The 23949-nt window shown below is 45.7% G+C and overlaps 1 protein-coding gene across 2 annotated transcripts in view; it reads right to left on the reverse strand.

Annotated features, from left to right (window-relative positions):
- Positions 1–2933: 2933 nt before the first annotated feature.
- Positions 2934–23949, reverse strand: part of PPP2R2D (protein phosphatase 2 regulatory subunit Bdelta) — a 49942-nt gene continuing 28926 nt past the window's right edge. For both annotated transcript variants that reach the window (XM_037804141.1, XM_037804142.1), the window contains exons 4-10: positions 18189–18354; positions 17696–17808; positions 14267–14444; positions 10055–10219; positions 9034–9203; positions 8867–8958; positions 2934–3495 (exon numbers count right to left, since the gene is read on the reverse strand). In XM_037804141.1, coding sequence (XP_037660069.1) covers positions 3216–3495; positions 8867–8958; positions 9034–9203; positions 10055–10219; positions 14267–14444; positions 17696–17808; positions 18189–18354 — 1164 coding nt within the window. In that variant the 3' untranslated portion in view covers positions 2934–3215. The remainder of the gene's footprint in view (positions 3496–8866; positions 8959–9033; positions 9204–10054; positions 10220–14266; positions 14445–17695; positions 17809–18188; positions 18355–23949) is intronic.

The raw sequence follows: 23949 nt of genomic DNA on the forward strand, positions 1-23949 counted from the left end.
TGGACATTGTGTTGCTCCTGCTTGGCCTGTGCACTGAGGCAGCCACCAAGTCTCTTCCGCGCTGCTCTTGGCCAAAAATGCGTAATCACCTAAACACTAGAAATCCTCAGGTAAACCCAAACTGAGGGAAATTCTACGCAACTGTTGAGCACTCTTGCGAAGCGTCCAGGTCATGAAACGCAGAGGAGCTGTCACCATGGTCGAGTCGGACACGTGACGACTAGGTGCGGTGTGGGTCCCCAACTGGGTTCTGGACAGAGGGAAAAGGCACGAGTGCAACAGCAGGTGACAGTCGGAGGCTGTGCACGCGTGTTCACTCCCGGGCTCTGAGACCTTGCTGGGGATGTGGGATGCCAACACCAGGGCGCTGGGTGAAGCACTACAGGAAAACTCTGCACAAGGTCTGCAATCTTTCCAAGTCCGAAATTATTTCAAAATAAAATGTTAAGAAAAGTAAACTAAGCAGACCTTGTTACTCACGCGTCGCCTGGGGGCCTGTTAGAATGCAGATCCCAGGGCTTGGCCCACTGTGTGGGATTGGAACCTGCATCTCCATGTGCCCGAGGGTCACTCTGCCCAGGGGAGCCCACCGAGCTCTCCGTGCTGGCATGGAGATGGTAAGTCCCAGCGTTCACGGGGCGCAGGGTGCAGGAGTGGCCATGGTCTGCTACGTTCTGTGCCCAAGGGGAGGAAACAGAACAGGGCAATTTATCTGCACTGGTATAGAAAAAAATGGAAGCAATAAACCCAAGAACTAAGTCAAGGTAAACCTCATGTGGGAGGAGCAGAGGTAGGGGTGAGACTGCCATACACCTTGTGAAATGTTTGAAATCTGCAGCTATTACCAATTTGGAAAAAACACTTCTAATGAGACTCATGGAGTTATACTGCATTTAGATGTCAGGTTTTAGAGAACAAATTTTAGTTCTTAGGCTGCAGAGGACATAGGTTTAGGAAGACAAAATGTTCACATGGTGGTCTGAGACCCTTCTCAGGCCCCTTAAGCACAGCCTGACAACCCTCCCACCTAGAAGACCCCGTGGCCAAACACCCCCCTGGCTCAGGCTGGCGGCTTCTAGCCCAAGATGGGTTCCTGGTTTTGAAAACTATTGCTATTTATTTTTGCATAGGAAGAAGGCAACAATTTGTGAACATTTAAAAATAAGACTTTGAGTTTTGCCTTGAAATGGTATAAGATGGCTTATAGCAAGCTCAAGTTTTCTTTAAAAAATGCATTTCCTCATGTGAGTACAAGCTTATTCATACTTATTCATCTAAATCCAGGTGGTTGACCTAGCAAACATTAAAGCTTCATGTAAAATAAGCAGTAAGCAACAACAAAATATTCACAAACATACCTTTCAGAAATGGTTACTTTCCAACTTTAAATGCAAGAAAAACAAAAAAGTTTAGAAAAACAAGAAAAATGACATAGTTCATAAAAAGCTTGCATATAAAATGAGAATCTGCAAACATCAGGCTTTGTACGTTTTCATGAGAGGGTCACATGGAGTCAGAAGTGTAAAAGGGAAAACAAGATGGAGGGCTTCGAAATGCTTTTAGAAGCATGTAATGCTCAGCAGTGCATCTGCTTGTTTTATCAACAAGGGGATTGCCCCCAAGGGCACCCGGGGGAGGCCCACAGTGGCAGGGCCAGCTGCTCGGCGGGCCTGGGCCAGGCACACACCGAGGCCTGTGGCACTCACGCTCTCTCCAGGCCTCTCGGAGACAGAAAATCCTTTTTAGAGGGAAGGCTGTCCAAGTACACAGTGCAGCCCCAGTAAGACATTTAAAATTTATCAAACTTTTTGGTCAAAATATACAATCCCATTTTACTAGAACTTCTTTCTTAAGGACCAGGGTTGACTGAAGAACTCAGTCCCACATTTCAGAATCTGTAACTGTGTCATAGCCAATATGCAGTATAGGAATTAGTTTTAAATTAAAATAAATGTTCTTTAAAAATCTCAATTTCCTAATGTCATGTGAACTAAAGAGGCATTCTATGAGGATTAATTTAGGGTGATGACAGACATTCTGTCATCAAAACACACCTTGATGCCACCATGCCCAGGGCTCCTGTTTTAGATCCCACAGCAACAAGCAACTGCCACTTAGCGTTACACCTCTGTTTTTGTGCTGGGAAATTTTTTTTGATAGCAAACATTTTACTTTAAATATAAACCATAAACATAGCATAGTAATTAAAATTATTTAATTTTTCTGGCTTGAAATGCAGTATGAAATCAAGCATGCATATAATTTTTGCAATATTTAAAAAGTGCATTTCTTCCCCAAAGTACTTTTTAAAATGTTAAGAATGTATGTCTTCAATTGTAGTCAATTTGAGGTATACTTCAGGTATTTTATAGCAGCAATTTCATGACTACTCTTGTAATTTTTGTTCTCAGAGTGGGTCTCAGTTAAGGCTTTTTCCCACATTTGCCTGGTGGACCAGATGTACTGTTTCTACAAAAACAAAATGATGTTACGGCAGTTTTTGGATAGACACATTTAGCTTGAAGTACTGTGCACACTCCACCATTCTGCCAATTAAGGATAAAAGTGTCCCAAACTGTTGCAAAGAGTAATTCTGCAAAATTTATTATATGCAATTAAAGCAAAGAAGAAGATGCTACTGTGCTCAGCTCCAGAGCCCCGTTAAAGGCATGTTACCAGTGGCTGCCCCAGCAGTGGGGACTGCAGGCGTGGGTGAGAGTGAGGGTGAGTGAGCGTGTGCACGGCTGGCTCAGGCCTGTCCAGGCGTGGGAGGGAGCCGGGTGAGGGCGTGGAGAGCTGTGCCATCGACCTGTGAAGGCCAAAACATGACAACAGAAAAAGAAAGAAAAAAGTTGGAGAGAGAAATATGGTATTTGACAACTATTCTCGAACATTAATTTTTTGGTCTACAAACTGGAAAGGAAGGCTCAGACTTAAATAAATACATTTATTTTGAATAATGGCCTTTATTGAGCGGGTCCATCAATTCTGCTTCGAGTGGGCTGTTCCCGTGCACTGTGGCACTCAGGCCCCGCCTCCCTGAAGACAAGCCCCCCCCCGTGGGCACCAACCGAGGCAGCGTCTCCCGGGCCTAGCAGGGGAGGGACGTGCGTCACTGTTCGGAACTGAGAGGAGGACAACGATGCCTTTTCTCTGACGGAGAAACAGCCAGGCTGAATTATGCAAGGTAAGACGTGGTCCTCAAATCAGCCTCGTTAGTTGACTTTGTCCTGGAAAATATACAAGTTATTGGTGGCGGCCACAGCAATGATGTTCTCCAGGGGGTGCCAGGCTGTGTGAAGAATCTTCTTGCTGAAGTCCAGACTGTCAACACTAATCTCGTCTTTCTTTCTCTTACCACCTGTACATACTTTCCGAGGCTTTAAGATGGCTCGAGGTTTGCTGTTCTCTCTTGAAGCTTCCAATGTAATATCCCTCCGTGTATTTCTATCAAACATTCTAAAGAAGTTGTTGTAGGATCCAGTCATAATAGCGCTGTTTAAAAGAAAAGAGAGCAACATTTTCCTAAGTCACTAGGAATTCAACAAAAAAGGGACTCAAATCCTGCACCTCTTCCCCACAGGGCTGCACCCAGCACACCGGGCACGCAGAGTGAATGGCCCTTGCCTCTACAGTGCAAAATTTCAGAAATAATGAATGAAAATTAATAATAGAAAAGAAATGCAACTTTCTTACTGAACTTCATATATATAATCATATCAGTAAAAATACGTATTATAATATAAAAAAGGAAAAAATAATTGATTTATACGTTTAATTACATATTAATGTGTTTTTTGAAGAACATGAGAACTACATATCCATCTGTCTTGATTGTTTGCTTTCAAGCAAACTTGTCAGTGACTTAAGCCAACACTGAACTTCATATATTCTCGTTCAAAAGACTAATTATACAGTCACATCTGCAAATATATCTTTACGTATGGCCAATCTCTAAGAAGCATCAGGCATACAAATATGTAAAAGAAGTCTTAAACACAGTGACTACGATGGGCAGAAAATCAGTACGACCCATTTGCAAGAGACCCCAGAGACGTGACATTCCCACGTTTTTATCTTTGGATCACTTCTGACAGTGTTTGACCACCTCCACAGCTGAAAACCACCAATGAAACACACATCATGCCGTGGTACACTCCTGTTATATTTGGAAGAAACTTAAGTCTTTCTTTCTCTGCAAAACTCAGAGAACACGGCTGAGTGAGAGCCAGCACGCCGCGGCTGCCTCCCTGCTTCACAGTGCGTGCCAGTCTTCCCGAGGACAAAGGTGGCCTAGCGTGGCTGGCCCTTCTGCCCAATTCTGCCATCAACGTAGGACCAGCGTCTCTGGTCATTTTTTTTCCTGCTTCAATATCCACTTCCTGACATGCTTTTACCGCACAGGGAACAGCGTTCTTGACAATTTCCACGCGCATGGGCACCGCCTCAGGGATTCCCTGCACAGTGTGCAAGGCTGACTGGCTGTCTGCAAACACGTTAGTCTGATTAACCTCATCTAAAACTTCACACCAGTGAAAAAGATAAACTCAGAAAAGAACAACTGTGTACACCTAATACTCTTTATTTCCAACGCAGGAATATACAGCACCAGAGGGTGGAGACGTGACCGTGCCTGGGGGGACCAATGGCTCAGGACAAATGTCTGGGGCTGCGCCTGCGCGAGGGGGCCGACTGCCTGGGAGTTCTCCAGATTAATTTCCATGTACAATACAATGACTATTAAAGAAGACATAATTAAAACATGATCAAACGAAGCATATACGTTACTAAAACTTACTCAGAACACAGACCAACACAACATGTTTTCAGGAAGGAGGATTTTATCACTGACATTGATTAGAATTGCTGGTGCATGGCAATAATTAAACGCAGACAGATTTTAATCCAGTTTTATTATTATTTAAAAATTCCTGACACACACTGCCTGCACAGGAGGGGGACTGGACTGCGCTCCTCGGTGCACCCTGGCACCCGTCTCGCTGCTCCACACTTTGTGAAAACAGCTGCCCCAAGCCAGCCTCGGGCCGGGCTGCGCCCCACAGGGCAGGAACGCGTGAAAGGAAGAAGCACAGAGGGATGTGGACTCGCAAGCAAGGGGACCCGACAGCTGGAGCACGAGGCGGCGGTGCCCCACGGCAGCCTGACAGAGAGCACCCACAGCCTCCCTCCCCGCCACCCCTGCCCCCCACGGAAGCTCCCTGCGCAGGAAGGTGAAGCAGCATCTGCAAGAGTGAATGAGCGAAGTTACTTAGGAGTACACATCACTGGGAAAGCGCTTGGGTGTTCTGGGGGATGATGGGTAACTGAAAGGCATTTTCCAGCATCTCAGATGTACAAAAAGGAATAAGGAACACTACAATGAACATCCACGCCCCCACCACCGAGCCAAAGAAAAAAGTTGCCGCCAGCAGGTGAAACCTGCCCTGGGCCCTCTGGAGAGCCGCTTGCTGACGTGGGGGTGCAGTGCTCCTGTACAGTGTATCTTAAATAGTCACGCATTGTTACAAATAAGTGAAGTTGTCTTGCATGTTTCAAATGTCTTCCTTGTTATCACTGTGAGATTCATCCATGAGATGCCTGTAGTTCCAGTTCACTGATCTCTGTTGCTTTTTAGTGTTATCTATCATGAATGGCAACGATCATGTGTGCAGGCACCTGACGACGGCCGTCCGGAGTTTGTGAGCATGCTCGCTGGCCTGTCTGGGCAAGAGGCCTCTAGGGTGGCCCAGGCGGGGACACAGCCCAGAGCACCGTCGGCTTGCTGCTGCAGCCAGTCTCAAGAGAAGAGTGGTTGGTGGCCGAGGCCACCGTCCCTGTGTCCTCCCCTGCCCAACAACTCAGCGCCTTGAGGGTGTGCAATGAACCCTGCTGCTTCAATGTGCTGGTTACGAAGGAGAAGTATTTTTAAAATGTGTTCACTTACTTTTCAATTTCTGTCAATTCACCTTCATGGTTTTTGCTATTTTTTTAGTAGTTGTTTGGCACTTTCTTTTTGATTTGTGATTCTTTACATGTTTTGGATACTTATCCCTTTGTTAGTCATACCTGCTTTTGTGAGTTTTATTTTCGTCATTTTATTCTGCTATAAGAATGTTTAAAATGTTAACGTAGTTGAATTTCATACTGTTTTTTGTTGTTTGGGCTTTGTCACTGTTTTGTGCTTACGAAATTCTTCACTCCCCAGAGTTCAGGAAGAGGCACCCACAGTTTCTTCTGGTCTCTGAACCACCTGGGGCTTATTTCAATGTGTTCTTGCCCCACTTTGCACAGACAAGCAATGGAGCCCAGTCTACAGACTTACACAGATGCTGTGAATTTGGCTTTGCTCACGTCACCACTGCTTGTTTTGCTCTCCTGTCTACCTCATGTATCAGTCCCTCCTTCCAGGCTCAATGGTAAATTCTGCTTTTGATATGAAAATGCCTTCATCAGGCCCTCATTCTTGAATGATCACTTATCTCAGCCCACAATTCTAGGCCGGCAGCTGCTTTCCCTCGGCACACTGACAAGATCACGCACTGCCTTCTGCTCTCCACTACTGCTGCAGAGAAGTCGACTCACCGTCTAAATGTCCAATCCCCAAGGGTCACTTGTCCTTTCCCCCAGCCGCTTTTAGGATCTTCTCTTGGCTGCTGGTGTCCTGCAGCTGCATCATGACATGGTGTGCATGTCAAATCTTATCTTGCTGTGGCTTCCTGTGCTTTGTGTATTCAGGTATTCAGTGTTTCATCAGTTACAGAAATTTCCTGGCCATGATCACTACTTCTCCACAACTCTCTACCTCTGGATATTTCTGTCTACTCAGACGTATATTCTGTCTCATCCTTTCCTCCACATTTCTTGACCTTTCATTCTGCCATCTCCTTGGCTTTCGGGGCTGCATTCTGGGTAATCTCCTCTGCCCTTTCTTCCAGCTCAACCACATGAGATCTTTTCAGCCACGGTGCCTCTGCTGCTAGACCTGCACAGTCATCTCCCACCCCTGCATTTTCATTGCCAGAAGTTCGGTTTGATTCTTTTCCAATCTCCCAGGTCATTTTTAATGGTCTGTGGTTCCTTTGTGAAGTCTGTAAGTGTCTAAAGCGTTCTTACTTCACATTCGGTTATGTACGATTCTACCACCTGAAGCCCATCCTCAGAGGCTGCACTCTGCTGTCTGCTGCTGGTTGGGGGTGGCTGCTTCTACAGGTGCTGAATAGCTGTGAAGTGTGAGCTCATGTTTAACAGATCTTGGTCTGTGGGAATCCTGAGGGGTCTGGGTGTGCAGGGGGGTGCAGTCTACTGCAGGCCCCCAGCGCCCTGGAGTTCTCACTGGGGGTGCCGGGAATGCTTGGCACCCAGGCCATGGCTCAGGGCTGTGACTGCAGTGTGCCGCCTCGAGGAATGCGAGAATGCTGCCCTCTGGACAAGGAGCAGGCTTGTTGGGGCACGCTATAGGAGCAGTGGACTCCCCAAGCTTAGGCTGCCTCAGCTGCAATGTGAACCCCACTGCTCGTGCAGCACCTACCTAGACCCTCCATGTCACTCCTGTCAGACTCGGGGGGCATGGGAGACCGATGCCAACATGCAGCTCACAGAGCTGGCTGTGCCAGGAAGAACAAAGTCCTGTCTTCTCGACCTGAGGCTCTCATCTTCAGCCAACATGCATGACATACCAACACGACAGCGTGCTAGCTTGTTAAGAGGCCCTGGAAATGTGTCTGTTCCTCCAGATGCCCAGACCCTGAAAGCCTGGATGCAGTTCTTGTCTGAGGTTTTCCACACCGGGCAGCTGGTGCAAATACAAATTCCAAACCTCACAGGGGTAGATTGTGGTTACGAATCTCCAGGGATGTGCATCCACCCCAATCCAAGATCTCAGACAGACAGATTTCCCTCTTGATCCCTCTTGCCAATAGATGGATGTTTTCATAACCTGCGTGTCCCAGCTTCAACTGTGTCCCTCACATGGGAGCAAGGTGTTGACTCCCGTGTTGTGTGGTGGCTGTCAATGCTGAGGCAGAAGGACCCTGGTACCAGCGGGTACCTCCCAGGCTAGCTGGGGGCTTCCGGATTCATTTAACACTCGGGCTACAACTCCCGTTTCATTTCCAGCTCCAGTGAACTCCCCAGCCTCGGGAGGTGAAGAGCTGCTTGTTGTATCACATCCAGCGTTTCTGGTGCTATTCAGAAGGGCCTTTCAGAGTGCCCAGCTGCTAGCCTCCTGCCAGCAGCAGTCTTCTGTTTACTTAAGGTGGAACAAATATTCTATTTAAAGGTAATGCAGGATAATCTCTTTCCACCATCTGAAGTACAATTTTTTGTATATTATCAAAGATGTAACTGTCAGCAACACGATCTTTAAAGAACATACAAAAAATACACGATCACAGTATCAGGAACTATCACATGATGAACTAAATCAGCCTTTCAGATCTGTCATCTTCACTTTTGTCCTAGGAAGACAGACCGTGAGCTCTGCAGGGATGTTCCTCTACTCCTCTCCAAAAAGAAAGGCATGATGAACTGTGGCCAGGCTGAGTAAGTAAAAAACACCTCTACTCTCTTCCTTCTCACTTATCTTGGGCATAATGAAAAATAAGAACTGTTATTCATGAAATACTTTTAAAACAGCCCATGTGTACCTAGTACCATGCTGTCTAAATAGTGACATTACAAGCAAGGTGGAAAATTTACTCAGACATCCTATTTTCTCAGGCTTGATACTGTCAACAGAAGGGCAAACCAAAGGCCCGACAACCTTCTTAGTACTCTCTCCCTGCAGCCCTGGACTACACAGAACCTTCGGGCTCTACCAGCCCTCCCCGCACAGGGCCCTCCCCGCTCCTGACCACGCAGACCTTACCTGTCAGAGCCATTCCAGCAACACTCGAACTTGTCAAAGATGCAGTCGTTTTCATACAGAGAACAAAGCTTGCTTCGAAGATACTCGTGAACCTTAATGAAATCACATGGAGGTTAGAAAACATTCCTGTCGAGATGCCCCGTGGCTGTGGCCAACGCCACCCTCACCTGGTGTGTCTCCACCGGCCTGCTCTCCATGTTGAGGTCCCACACTTTCACTGACAGGTAGTCTCTGGTTATCATGTAGCGGCCACTGTGACTAAATTTTACATCAGATATGGAAGAAATTATTTCTGAGAAGAAGGACCTACTGCTGGGATCTTCAGGTTCTTCAAAAACTAGAAAGCAAAATAAAAATTTTTCAGTTTCTGTTCAAAAACTGGAGCCTAGATAATCTGAAAGTCCAAGTAGGATTTAGGACTTTCATGGAGACCCCAGAGGGACTCAGCCTAGAAGACGCACTGCTGAATGTTCAGCCACATTTTAGAGGGAACATCAGCGAATTCAGGAAATGTGTTCCTGATACTCTCTGATGTCCATGGCTAAGGGTTTTAGAGAAGACTCCCTAATGCCACAGCCATTAACAAGGGACAGGCACAGAAAGATATCCCAGCCAGCAGCCTTGGTCCGCAGCCCCACAGGGGTGCCTGGTGGGGACCATGTGGAAGGCTCCTCGGGATGCTGTGTGCACCCTGGCTGGGAACCACTGCCCCCCCAGGAGACCCCGCCCCCAGGGCCCCTAGGCCCCAGCAGATGCCAACCCGCCTGTCACTGGCCGCCACAAGGATATAGAGGGCATTTCGGGTGCTCTGGGGCCTTGAGGAAAGGGGCCTGGTCTCAGGGGGTCAACAGCTACAGAGTTGCTGGAGTGACAGGTCTACCCACCTGTCAAAAGCCAGTGGGAAAAAGGAATCATTAACACTTAATCGTCATAATCTGCTGTAACAAAACTGATGATTTTCAGAAGATTCCAACCACCTCCCTGGTAGTGAAGCCCTTCCTCCTCTGGGTCTGCCTTCTCAGCAGCGACCAGCCCAGCGCCCCACCTGACCCCAAACTGGAGCCCACGGTCCTCCTGCTCAGCCAACTTGAGGCAAGGAGATGCAGGCTTCCCTCCATCCTGGGCACTGCAGGGGCCGGGACACAGGAAGAAGCCTAGTGGCTGGGTCTGAGAAGCGCTGGCCCTTACACTTGGAGTGCCTGTCACACAGGGCGGAGGAGCGCATGTCACAGAGCCTGACGGTGCCCTTGCTGCTGCTGTAGACGAACACATTGCACTGGCGCGGGTGCAGCTCGGCTGCAGTGATCACCTCTGTCAGCTCCTCCATGTTGGCTGGCTTGATGTCCACGATATCTGGGGCATCGTCAAGGCAAAGAGCACCCTGTGCAGTCAGACGCCAGGCGGGAGGCGAGCCGCCAAGCTCAAGGGAGGGGACTGGTATCGGCACCCCCAGGAGACCACGGGCCAGCTGACATGATGCTGCCTGATCTTCCCGCCATGACTAATGCCCCACGGAAGACTTCAGTGACAGAGGTAATGCACACGTAACGGCATGTTAATGACAGACTTAAGAAAAGCAACACGTACCCATCTGTGCAAAAATCCGTACGTCAAATAATAAGTAATTACAAACACAAGAATGCTGTCAAATTCCAAAAGACTTTGTTCAATTACCTGACAGCAAGAGCTCGTTCTGAGTAATCAGAAAGTCACCACAGTAGGCCACCTGACAGAAAGTTCACTACTGATTCCAGATTCTTAACCCAGGAGAGAAGAACAAGCATAGAAATTAGTATAAACAGCAAGGGTGGAATTCTGCTTTGGGCCAAGATGGAATAGTGGGGACCAGATTTACCCTTCTAGCCGAAAAAACTAGCAGACAAACCATATGAAACCAGGGCTCAGGTCACTGGCCATCAGAGATGGCAGGGCCGAAGCTCTGGAGAGGTGGGACACACAGGTGAGCCCCCCCCCCCCACCTCACCTGCTGCCTGGTGGCCTCCAGAGCTGGGTGCCAGGAGAGCTGAGGCTGCCCAGACCCCACCTCAGGGTACCAGAGAAAAGCTTCAGAGAGAGAGAACGTGAGACCTCCCGGTGGACGCAGGTGAAGTCTGTCAACGCTCGCATGGGAGAAAACCATGAGGCTGGGGAAAGACCCTGGAGCAGATCCAGGAGAACCAGGCCCAGGGAGCACACGAACTGCCAAAATGGCCCAGCTGAGGATGGTGCACAGCTAATAAGGGGCTAGTAAGTAGCCCCAGGCATGTCCAGATGGCAGTGATCAGTTGCTGGCAGTCGGCGGAGTGAGGGGGGATGCCACATGCAGCCAGTGGCCGGCCCTGTGCAGGAATGGGTGCAAGGAGCACCACTGAGGCAGGCAGTGCCCACGACGGCACCACTGGGGGTGGCCCTGAGAGGGGCTGTGTCGCCCAGCCTACATTTCCCCTTACCACAGGCCCCCGCCACAGCCCGTCTGCCCTCCACCCCCCCTTGCCCACACCCACCATGGAAGGCAGCCTGCTCTAATCCCCGAGTCATTCCCAAATCTGGCAAATCCAGGGAGACTAAAATCAGATACTGGTCGCCTGTATTTCCTGTGTACCCTCCGCACGGAAGGCCTTTCAGCCTCTCCCTCTAGTGAGCACCGCAGGGCACCTGGAATGCCAACACACATACAGAAGTCACCTGGGAAACAGAAATAGGACCACGGGAAGATACTATTTCACACCCACCAGACTGTCAAACCTCCAGGAGCCTGATACTATCTAGTGCCAATAAGACTTTAAAACGGACCCCTTGTCCACAGATGGTGGTCACCTTGAAGGGGGAAAAATGAGTGGGCTGGAGTACCTACATGGCACAGGTCCTGCCAATGTTCTTTTTCTTAAACCAGATGAGGAGGACATGTTTGTTGGGTTTCTTTTATCTTATATATTGTAAATAACTCTCTTCTACTTTTAAAATACTTATTGTATTAAGAGAATATAAAAATAAGAGGGGTCTGCCTGTCTAGATCTGAAAAGGTGCCAAGGTACTAGAATTAAAAATGTGGTCGGTGATGTAGAATAGCAAATCCAGAAGATCCGTGTTTACAGTGGGACTTAGAATAAAACCAAGGTAGCCTTTCAAATCTAGGATGCATGGAAGGGATTGTCCAACATGTGGCACCGGACAAGTGGCTTCCATTGGGGGAAAAGCACAAGCAGGTCCCATGTCTCACATGCAAGTGGATCAAAGGTATTTGAAGATTTTAATAGTCACAAGTAAATATATGGAAGTGCATGTGTCTCATGATCTTGGTCACTGGGAAGGCCATGTGCAGCATGATCAAAAGGACAAAGTTAAAAATCAAAGGAAAGATAGACTATATTAAAAAAACAGCCCTTTATGTATTGGAGTTCACAAATCATTAAAAAAATGAGCTTCCTGACAGGAAAAAAAAAATGACAAAGGACAGAAAAAAGCAATTTACAAGAATGGACATTAAATTAAAAGATAGTCTAACTCAGCAATAATCAAAGAAATGAGAAGTTTTCTTACTCTGGTCTCGTGAAGAAAGTTTTTTTTTTTCCCTTAGAGTCGAGGCTGTGCTGAAAACTGGGTCCAGGACCGGGCCTGAATATGAGGTGCCCTCCCGCCAGAAAGAGCATGCTGACCTCAAAACACGGGTCCTGGCCTGAAATCCAACGGAGGGCCAAGCAGTCATGCTAACACGCGTGCATGGAGACGTGCAGCACTGCAGGCCCACGGTGATACACTGCAAAGAGCCCACGACTCCACATGGCAGGAAATACACCAAGGGGGCGTGTTTCATGCAGTCATCTAAATGCACAAGTATGACAGAACATTTCTGATAACAGATGGTGACTGTGATTAATGGCACTAAATCTTATATGTGAAAGTGGTTAAAATGCAAAAGGTTAGGTTATAAATATATATATAAAATATATATATAAGTTTTTAAAAGGAATAGACAAGTAAATCATTATTCCTGTGGATGTGGCATGGTATCTTTATAGATTAGGAAAAAAAGAGGCTCTTACTGAGTGCAGGCAGGGGGCTAAGAGAGTCACACCCACTTACCCCCCCTCCTTTTCATAACAGCCCCAGAGGCACATTCCAAGACCTCAATTTTACAGACAGGAAAAAGTTCTGGAGAGACCTGAAGCTGCAGGGCTGGGAGCTCAGCCTCTGGGTGAAGAAGAGGATGCTGTTTTGTGTTTTTAAAATAAATGTGCTTAGATACACTGTAAAAAGCTTTAGAAGGATAAGCACACTCTTTCTAATGGTTATCTCTGGAACGTGGATTAAAAGGGGAAGAAATTCCCTTCCTTGATAGTAGTTGCATTTTTTTCAAAATGGTTATGTATTATCAGAAAGAAGAATTAAGAAAAATAGAGGGGTTTAAGGACAATAAAGAAGAAAGCAGGGGCTGTGGGTATAAACTACTTAATTCAGGGTGTTTTCCAAAATCAGAAGAGACAGAGGGACAGAGATAGGCCGTGTGCTCACCAGCCCTGAGGCTTCCCGGGAATTCCCACAGGATCCCCACGACCTGCCCCCCCTCAGACCTCAACAGCTACGCAGAGAACATGACCAGTGTTTAATTTTCACAAATTAAACAAAAGTACAATAAAAATAGTAAAAATTAAGTGTGAAATGCTAGAATTTAAAGTCATATACACTTACCTTTGTAAGATTTTATGAGAGTAAAATCCTTATGGAATCTTAACAGAGAATGAATCAGTCTAACGTTATTTCCCTACTTTGCCCAATGAGAGGACATTCCAAAATCACGGAAATTTGACCACAGCCATTTGATACGTACATACTATAGGGCTCACTTATCTTCAATCTAAGATTAGCCAGCCATATTCAGATTTTCACCTTAAAAATAACAGTACCACTATCTTAAATATTACAAAAAGATGAATTTTTCTTTGACAATTCCTAAAACATCTCATCTTCTAACATAGTATTTTCACACCATCAGTCACTTCTCAGGCTGGGTAATTAAACACCATTCTAATCTAAACCAATATTGTCTGTTCTATTACCTATTAACAAACTAAGAAAAAAAAAAAAAAAGAGAACATACTAATATTGAGTTTCAAATATATGTCTTTAAAATTGCCTTTAATTCAACCAATTAGGCAACAGAGGGTTTGGACTCTAGGACAGTCACCATTATACAGAGAACTTTCCCCAGAGATATGGAGAAGTTTACATCTTTAGGAACAAACACTTTAAATTGCAGAGAACTTATATCATCTGCCATCATGGAGCAAACCGTATTTGAAAGATGAGAATCTGAATTACAGAAGGGTAAAGGCATGTGCGAATTAACTATCTGAACAAGAATCCTAAGAATAATGCTGATAACCATCCAATAAAGGATACTAAAGCTTCTATCTGTGATTTCTAAATGCCAGAGATTAATTCTCAGATCGTCTGCAGAAAGGTATGTTTCATGATCACTATTTACTGAAATGGAATTTATATGATATGTGTGAGCATTTGCAAAAATCCGACGAGGACTTGCTTCTACCATAAGGTCCATGGGCTTCAATATTGGGACCTAAAAATGGAAGGAAATAGGAATTCAAAACAAAGACCAAAGCAGCATAAAATCAGAGCACTTACAGTAGATATCAAAAAGGAACAAATCTATACTCACAATTAAATAACAGTTTTGTAGAGGCACTCCTCAAAAGAATCAACAGACAGGTTTGTTAATAGACTACCACATGAAATAACACCTACAAATGAAGCCGCCCCCCCTCCCCCACTGCCAAGGCTGACAGGCTTGTAGTGAAGAGAAGATGGGCTGGCACCCCAAGGTCCCCACACATGGCTCTGCTTCTCGTCTGTCCAGGCAGCGGGCCATGACAGACACCAGACAAGGACGTGGAGTTGCCCATCTCCCTCAGCTCCCTGACACTGGCGCCCTCCGGAGCAAGAGCTGTGCACGCCCAGGGGTCACACACTTTCTGGTTACCCTTTAACAGTGGTCTACTTCTCCCTGAAAATACTATGGGAGAGAGAGGAAGGGGGGAACTGGAGTGCAGATGACGTCCTGTTTCCTGACTGGGTGCCGGCTACACGGGTGCATCAGGTGGTGAAAGCTCTCTGCATTTTTTGTATGCATATTATGCTTCAATAAAAATAAACAAATAAATAAATAAAGGGAAAGGCCACCTCCCACACCATGATATGTGCTGCAGTCAGGGGGCCGGCTGGGCACGGGCCAGAGGGAGCTCAAGCCCACCCAGGCGAGAGCGTGTGGCCCTGAAAGGGTTATTTCTCTCAGGTTGACCAGTTAGGAAGAAATGGCCCAATATGAGAATAAAAGGCCTGCATTCCAGTCTAGCAAGAATAAAATATAGCTTTAAAAATAACACACAAACTTAGGTTTTTTTAATCAGAAACCAAAGGAGAAAGCCCAGGAAACCTCTGAACTGAATCTTCTCTAGCTGAAATTCTGTAAAAATGAACTTGGGAGAATGTATACGAAACTCTTCCCTCACTTAAACCATTTAAAGGCTGAGCACCGAGACTTGGATTAGCTTCAGCACACACAGGGTTAGATGCACACACTGTAACTCTTTAACAAGGCTCCAATTCATCAGAAAACATAAGCAATGTAATACGTATAACAGAGAGATTCCTTCTTTTAGTGAAATTCCTTTCCTGGCATTAAAATAATTTGAGAAGGATGAAATGATTAAAAAGCAGCAACATTTCTGACTCTCACCTAGTTAAGTCGACAAGTAGGAGTCTGTTCTGAACTGCTTGAGGTCGGAATGCAAATGTGGCCCCGGCAGCCACGCGGAGGCAGAACGCAGGCAGCTGGCTCTGAGTGCCCACCACACACTCTCATCACACAACGGTTCATGACGGAACTATATGTCTCCTAGGTTTCGCTCTGGCCACCAAATGGACTGCTTTCCTTTTAGGTAAACCTATCAAAGCAGGCTTGACCAAAACCTGAGATGGGGCCCAACAGGATGTAGCTTCCCAGACTAGACAGGTGAGCGAGTCTCATCAGGACCATGGGTGGCAATCCCGTCTCTACCGAAATCTGGACGAGAGCTGGGAGAGGGGTGTGAGAGCTTCAGTCTGCCCCACAGCGCACCCCGTGACTTGTCCATTGCATGACATGTCTGTATTAAAATTAGCGGCTTATGTGTTGATAACTGTAATTAGTGTGACTGTCACCAGAAGTGTTTAATCTCAAAACTTCACCACCCATCCATGGACACAAAAGCTGTAGCATGTATATTCCAGCTTTTGCATCAAAATACTTTGGTTCAAAGTGCAGTTCTATAAACTAGATTTGAGAAAATTACAGTGTTTCTGGGTGCAATAAGCCCACTGGAAAAACGGCCACCACACTGACTTGGGTGGTCCAGGGAGGGTCCTTTTCCACCCTGCACCTCTCCTCGGGGCCATGTGCCCACCACAACCCCCCGAGGGGAGGACTGTCAGCCAGGCTCTCAGCCCCATCTTGGGCACCTGCTGTCTGAGCATAGCCACCAGGCCCCACCCAGGAATGGCCACAAAATGCCATGAAAGCAGACCACTGCTCTCTGGGCCAAGCAAGCGCCCCCAGGTCACCAGCGAGGGCAGTGAGGGTGGCAAGCAGAGGTTCTAAGCAAGTGGCCTTTTTTGCAGCACCTCCATTTTGAAGGTGGAACGCACACTAACCAGCCCTCCCCCAGCAGGCCCTATGTTCTCTGACCTCACGAATCTCATTCACCCTTGCAAGCCATATTTCCTCGAAGCTGAGCATTGCCCAAGGGAAGCCTCTGGAACTGGCAGCACCCCCCTGGCTGCTACTCAGGATTCCTGGGTGTCTCTGGGCCAACTCGAGTTTGTCTGACCTCCTTCTACCATATTTCATCTATTTAAAACACTGTCAACTGTGTGCACCATGAAGCTAATTGTAAGACACTGAGATTTTAAAGTTATACCCAATTTCATAGACGTTAAAAATCTATGTTAAAATGCGAAAAAAATCTAGGTATTAGAACTGACTTAATACAGTCATTTCATTCTGAAGCTGGAGGTACCAAAAAGAAAGTGAAGAATTTAACAATTAAAAAAGAAGCAATGATGCTTATGGACAGACTGACAGGCAAAAAAGATAAAATTTCCAGGAATTTTGAAACCTGAGAATTCACCCTACTTGACTGAGAGAAATTCAAACAAAACACCATAAACCCAGAGCTTACCCTTCAATTCATGATCTGTGATCTTTCGTCTAGGGAAGGGTTTTCAACTCTGTGTGGCCTTCCACCCCACTAACACGCTATTTGTAACTTTAAAAGTGAAAGGTAGTTGATACGTTTGGAAACATTTCTGTCATGGAATTAAATCTCCGTTACTTCCTTGGTATTACTGAATTTTCTGAGGATACTGGGTGGCTTTTTGCTTTTATGAAAATGAGTGCCCTGTTTTTAACACATATATGTAAAAATGATGGTGATTATTACAGATGATTTTCACAAATCAAGACATCTCACACAAGATTTGTACTTCATATTTTCTTAACAGCTGATATGAGCATCATTTATTCTTGATCCATTTCTGAAAATGATGGGGCGTTTTATTTATTTACGTGCAGATAGCTGCTTTATTTTGTTGTTACTATCTCAAGAAGGTTCAATAATTACAACTAATAACTGAATTTATTACCATGTGAAAAGAACTACATCAAATTGACATTTTGGGTAGTACACAGTAACGTTTTTAATTTAGTGACAGCTTTATCTTGTTGTTATTTATTTTTTTGCTGTGGGAATATTTTAAAGAAAATGCAAAGCATACCCGTAGTGCTGTAATTCTGAAGGGATCTCGAAGTCGTCCGTCTTCATCTTTCAAGTTATAACCTTCTGCTCTTTTATCTCGTTCACTTATTTTCCATAATTTAATAGTTTTATCTGCAAATAAAAACCTCAGTATCCATTTTAAAAGAAAGACCCTAACATGTGCCATTATAATTTGATTACTATATTAGCAAACCTTGTGGTTCTATGTTGGTTTATAAGGTAGGGGTCTTTAAACATTGACATTTCAAATTATGGATGAACATTTTGGACAATAAGCGAAGACAGAGAAATGTACATAGAGTACATTTTTCCCCCATACTGTGAGTTTTCAACCCAAATATAATTTGCTTCCTGGTGGATAATTTATCCTCCCACCAAAGTTTAAAGCAGAAATAACTTGTAGAAAGGGTTAAAATAAAGAAGAATGCACACACACAGAAAATTAAAAATAAAATTCTAAATCAAATAGCTACTTTAAAAAAAGTTCTTACCATTTGTAGACAGTAGAAAATGAGCAGCATTCTGTTGAGGTAACCACCTAATTTTATTAATTTTTTCCTCAATTTCTAGACTTTTCAAATAGTCAAACTCTGGTTCATGACTTTGAAAGGTACTGTAAACATTATACTCTCCCCTGGAATGAGGACGGCTTTTATTCTGCAAGAAAACAGGATAGCTGTGTGACGAACAGACTTCAGTGCAGAAAGTCACACTGCTAACTATCTGAATATTAAATGGCCACACGCTTGTCTAAAAGTTAGAAAAATCCTGGGTCAAAAAAGAAAATATTACACAGATGAAACTCAGAATTAATTTAGCTGAAATAACAAATAAAAAGTATTTCCCCACTCTCCCCTTCCACTTCTGATATCCGCTCTAGAGCAGGTCAGCCAAATCCAGTGGCTGCTTGCACCCCGAGCTGTGCCGGGGTGCAGGCCTGCGCAGGGTTCCTGTGCCGTGGGTTACGCGAGGGGCCCCAGGCCAGCTGGGCTGGGGTTCCAGGGAGGGAGTGCAGGGTCCCTCACCTCAGTGCCCCGTGACAGAGGGACTGGGGACCACTCCTGAGCCCACCAGAGCTGGGAGAGGGGTGAGTGACAGGCACATGATGAAGACAACACAGCAATTAAAGTAAATGCATCAGAACTCCACAGAGCAACACAGACAAACCTTATAACGTTGGGTTGGAAGGAGGAGTGGCATAAAGATACCTATAGTAAAATATTTCATGTAAATTTCTAACACACAAAACTGTTTTATAAATTATAGTCAGAGCAGATGTACATGCTTGGGAAGATAAGACATAATCTTCAAAATCATGATCAAAATCATAATAGAGGGAGAATAAAATAAAATTGAGGAGGCAACGTAGAAGAATAAAATGGAGGAATACAAGCTTCATCTATATCTGTAGTACTTGATTTCTGTTTAAAAAGAAATAAAACCTGGGTGGTGGGTTCAAGGGTATATCTTTATTAATCCCTGAAATCTTCTATAGGTCTGAAATGAAATTTTACATGAAATACTAAATGTCACAATTAAAAACCAAAAATATCAGTATTTTGTTTAATTCTTGCTCTATAATGAAGACATAAAATCTTACGTAATTTTATACTTTGCTATGTGTGCCTAAGTATCAGGACAGATATTTTTATATTTCTGAATTAGGATAAAATATTATGAGAAAAACTCCCCCCCAAAACCACCCAAATCTCTTCACTTCATCGTGTCAGCCATGCTCCTTGGACGCAAGCACTGAAACCCAGGCCCTGTGTGAGGTGGTTAGTGGCATGCACACCACTCTCCCTCTGCAATAGCCCCCTCCTCACTATGAAAAGGCAAAGCACACCTACGGGTAGCTCCAACTAATGTGCAAATGAGAAAAAAGAAAAAAAACGTAATTACTTAAAAAGAAAAATCTGTAGAAATAGTTGTTTCCATGCCGGAAGCAGAGGCGACGTTCATCCATGAACAGATGTCCCGCCCGTTTCCTGTTTTCTCCAGAGAACCAGGACACAGGGGATGGGGGGTGGGTTGCTGCCTTGAACTCCCCTACCCCAACCCAAAATCCCAAATTGGCCCCCAGCCCCTCCAAGAACCCCTGCCCTCAGCCCTTCACCCAATACCCCAGAGCTGTCACACCAGCCTCAGGGGAGGGCTCCAGGCCTCTTTAGCAAGAGGGGATGACAGAAAAGCGCAGAAGAGGGGGCTCTGAAGGAGACTCCTGGGAAAGGCAGGACAGTGGGGAGCCAGGGACGGCCGAGGCCTCAAGCCTGAGCTCCAGGAACCAGGGAAGTCGAAGAGTGGAGAGCATGTGCTGGCCCAACAGTGACTTCGTTATTTCGACAGGCTGATTGCTGATGTAACTGGATGGAACATTAAAAAATGATCCTGCGAAGAGGATTGGAACCGCAGGCTAGGGCCCCAACACATGGGTCAGGGGCGGTCTGCAGAGCTGAGCCCGTGGCAGGGAAACTCTCCTGAGTCCCACACTTGGCTTCCCTGTAGACTGAATTTGGACAGAGGATTCTTGTGCAGCGGGAAGACCACACCACTCCCTGCCCTTCCCACCCCCCACTCTGCATGACTGGAACGCCGCCACAGCCCCTTCTCGACCAAGTTTGCTCTCGCACCTGCACCTTCAGTGCTCTGCGGGGCACTGCCCTGGCCCCCAGCGACCCTCCAGGCCTCACTGGCTGAGGCACCACCGCCCCCCACGTTCTGACACTCTGCCTCCTCCACGCAACTCCAGGCTGAGCCGTGGCGTTCAAGCGGCAGCAGCGACAGGAGTCCCTCACTGCCACCCTCTATGGTGCCGCCTCCATCTCCGTGCCAGCGACACTCCCTCTTATGTAGCTGGCAAGGACAGGAAACCTTGCTAATGATAGTTTAAAATCAATAATTTATCAATAATATTTTTAGAATATTGTACAACTATTGCATAATTTTATTATATCCACAAGGGATAAATTAAAGTTCACGGTGAGTACTACACATGGCATCCACTAAAAAAGTTGACCAAAATCTAAATTAAATAAACTCAAAACACAAAATGCCTGTCAGAAGTTACATATTAGATTTGAGAAGAAGGTGGAACCTGAAAGTCTTTCTTACATTATACAAAATATGAAGAAAAAATGGAAAACTAAGATAACCAGGGTTCAACAAGTTGCAGTTAACTAGGTATACCGGTTTGGATGTATCGTGTCCTCCCAAATGCCATGTTCTTTGATGCAATCTTGTGGGGGCAAATGTGTTAGTGTTGATTAGGTTGGAAACCTCTGAGTGAGTGTTTCCATAGAGATGTAACTTCAATCAACCGTGTGTGAGACCTTTGATTGGATAATTTCCATGGAGGTATTACCCGGCCTGTTCAGAGTGGGTCTGAATTAAATCACCGGAGCCATATAAAATGCTGACAAACACAAGGAACTCGGAGCAACTGAGAGTGACATTTTGAAGAGCAGCTGCAGCTAAGAGAGGACAAAATGCCCCAAGAGCAACTCTGGAGAACGCCATTTTGAAACGCAACCTGGGAGCAAGCAGACGCCAGCCATGTGCCTTCCCAGCTAACAGAGGTTTTCTGGATTCCAGTGGCCTTTCTCCAGTGAAGGTACCCTTTGTTGATGCCGTGCCTTGGACACTCTGTGGCCTTAAGACTGTAACTTTGTAACCAAATAAACCCCCTTTATAAAAGCCAATCCATTTCTGGTGTTTTGCAAAAGGGCAGCATTAGCAAACTGGAACACTGGGCTTATCAAATCTGAACAACTTTAGGGACCCCTCTGACACGGACAGGTCACTTCCTGTAACAACTTCACATCGAGGAAAGCATTTAACTGGACAGGTCCCCGGAGCTCTGGGACACCCAGTGTATTATCCAACAAGATGCCTGCCTCTCACAGAGGTCAGTCTCGTACCTGAAGCTAGATCTGGCAGGTTTAAGACAGGGCCTGCTGGTGTGTGTGCTCGGCTGAGGGGCTGAATCCTACCCAGGCGGGCCGATAAGGCAGCACTGGGGGGCCTCGGTCGGCTGGCCCCCCACCATCCCTGCTGTGCGTTCGTGGGGAACCTCGTGCTAAAGCCCTGGCTGGCGACCTGCTTCCCTGTCCGTCTGGAGTGCTGTCCTCTACTGCAAGTTGGCCCTGGACACGGTTTGTAAAAACTAAACATAAAGAAAGAGAGGAAATAAAAAAACAGACATGACCACACAAAGAAAAATTTCATTTTCTAACCTGTGAGGACAAGGGGTGGGAATCCTTCTTAAGGATATCATCAAAAGGCAAAGTTTTTGAAGAAGTAAAGTGAAGTCTTAAATTTAAGACATTTATGATGCTGCAATTTATTAAATAATCCTTCTGCTGAAAGCAATATTTATATTCCACCACCCATTTCTAATTCTCTTGAAAAATGTAAAAAAGTGGCATTTTGTTATACTCTGCACCTGGGATAAGAATGCAAAATTGTACACTTATCCAAGTATCTGTGAAGATTTTGAAAGATTAATGATACATAATTTTCACAAAATAATTTCCCATCATCCCAAATCAAATATGGTTTAAAAAGTTTTTAGTTTACATGGACATAATGAAAGTTGGAAGTTGCACCAGAGATATGCTGATGAGACCTGTCAGCGCCCTGTACATCTCTCAGCGTATAGCCAAGCAATGCCCCCCCCCGCCCCCCCCGCCCTGGGCTCTCCCTCCGGGTGACCCCTGGGAGACTCCCTGCCAGCAGTGGCCTACCTGCTGTGGCAGGAACCACCTGGCAGACAGGAGGGCGACAGGAGAGGGAAGGGCCCTCCAGCTTTTGCACTAAAGTTTTACCAAAAAAATTAGGGACTAGAGGATGAAAAACTAACTGCCCACTAATCTGAGGGAAAGACAAGTGACCCTATTTATGAACATGTTGGGGAAAAGGCAAGACAACACTTGGCAGAGCCACCAGCTGTGCTGCGTGGAACAAATGTCCAACAGATAAGTCCCCTGCTACCTGCATATCCCCTCATTAGGGACTCTGGGGAGGTGCACCGAAACAACAGGGCAGCTGGCAAGGCCTGGCACTGTTTCGTACTTTTTGCATAAGTGAAAAAGTACGTGTCCCCTGTCTCCAATGCCCCCCAGAAAGGAAATGACCTAATGAGCAGTGCTTATGAGTGAGGTCCATCGACAGGCTCCTAGCTCCTCAGAGGCCCCATGTGCCCAAACCTCCCTCCCATCACTGTCAGGTGCCACCCACCCCTCACTTAGGAGGGCCCGGGAACTTATACTCCCTCCACTCCCATCTTAAAGTATAGAAGCTGCTCCTCCAAAACGTGCTGTGCCATCACCCTGTTTGTGCAAAGGGGCTGCTTTGGGAGCTCAGCATCCCCTTGGCCACTGGTCAGCCAGTGTGAGGGACCTGGAGCCTCCAAAGCCCGACCATCAGGTGAGCTCTTGGGACAGTGACAAGAGGAGAAATGCAGACCCTCCCCCAGTTCTCCCTGGATAACACGCCCCAGTTGGATGGGGCTTCACGAGGAAGACAGGAAACCTTTCATGGACTGTATGCTACCACCTAAAAAGATGAAATGTGATGAATCATTTTAAAATTGCCTTTGTGACACTAAGCTTAGTAATTGAAGCTTTTTAACTATTAAGGTTTTAGACTGATTTTCACACATTCTTGACTAATCCCATAGACTGAATCACAAGTACAGAGGGAAAAGGACCATGGTGGGAAACGGCCTTCTAAAGCATGTACTTCATCCGACTCTGGACCCAAGAGGGTTGTCGCCCTGAGATCAAGCAAGAGGACAACCAGGATCTTTTCCTCTTGTCAGATTTTAAACTTTATCTCTGTACCACCAATGGCCAATACACCAAATGGAACACAGATGGCACGCAATGGTTCACTGACAATTTATGAAAACTTAGTTCCCATTATTTTTCTTTAAAATATTACTTCTTCAATAATATTCACTAGTCCTCAAAGTTGTAAGGTACAAAAATTCTTTATTAAAAAGAGTTCAGCTTGTAGAGTGATTCTCAGTCAGATTATTACCAGATGAAAACAAATCAATTCAGAATGCCACCCCCTGCATTCTTTTTTTTAATGCAATTTTATTGAAATATGCCCACACCTATAATCCATCCAAAGTATACAATCAATGGCTCACAGTATCATCATATAGTTGTCATTCACACAAACAATTTTCGAACATTTTCATTACTCCAAAATAAAGAAAAAATATATAAAAAATAAAAAGATAAAAAA

This window comes from Choloepus didactylus, chromosome 15 (genome assembly GCF_015220235.1).
Source record: "Choloepus didactylus isolate mChoDid1 chromosome 15, mChoDid1.pri, whole genome shotgun sequence".
NCBI classification, from domain to species: domain Eukaryota; kingdom Metazoa; phylum Chordata; class Mammalia; order Pilosa; family Megalonychidae; genus Choloepus; species Choloepus didactylus.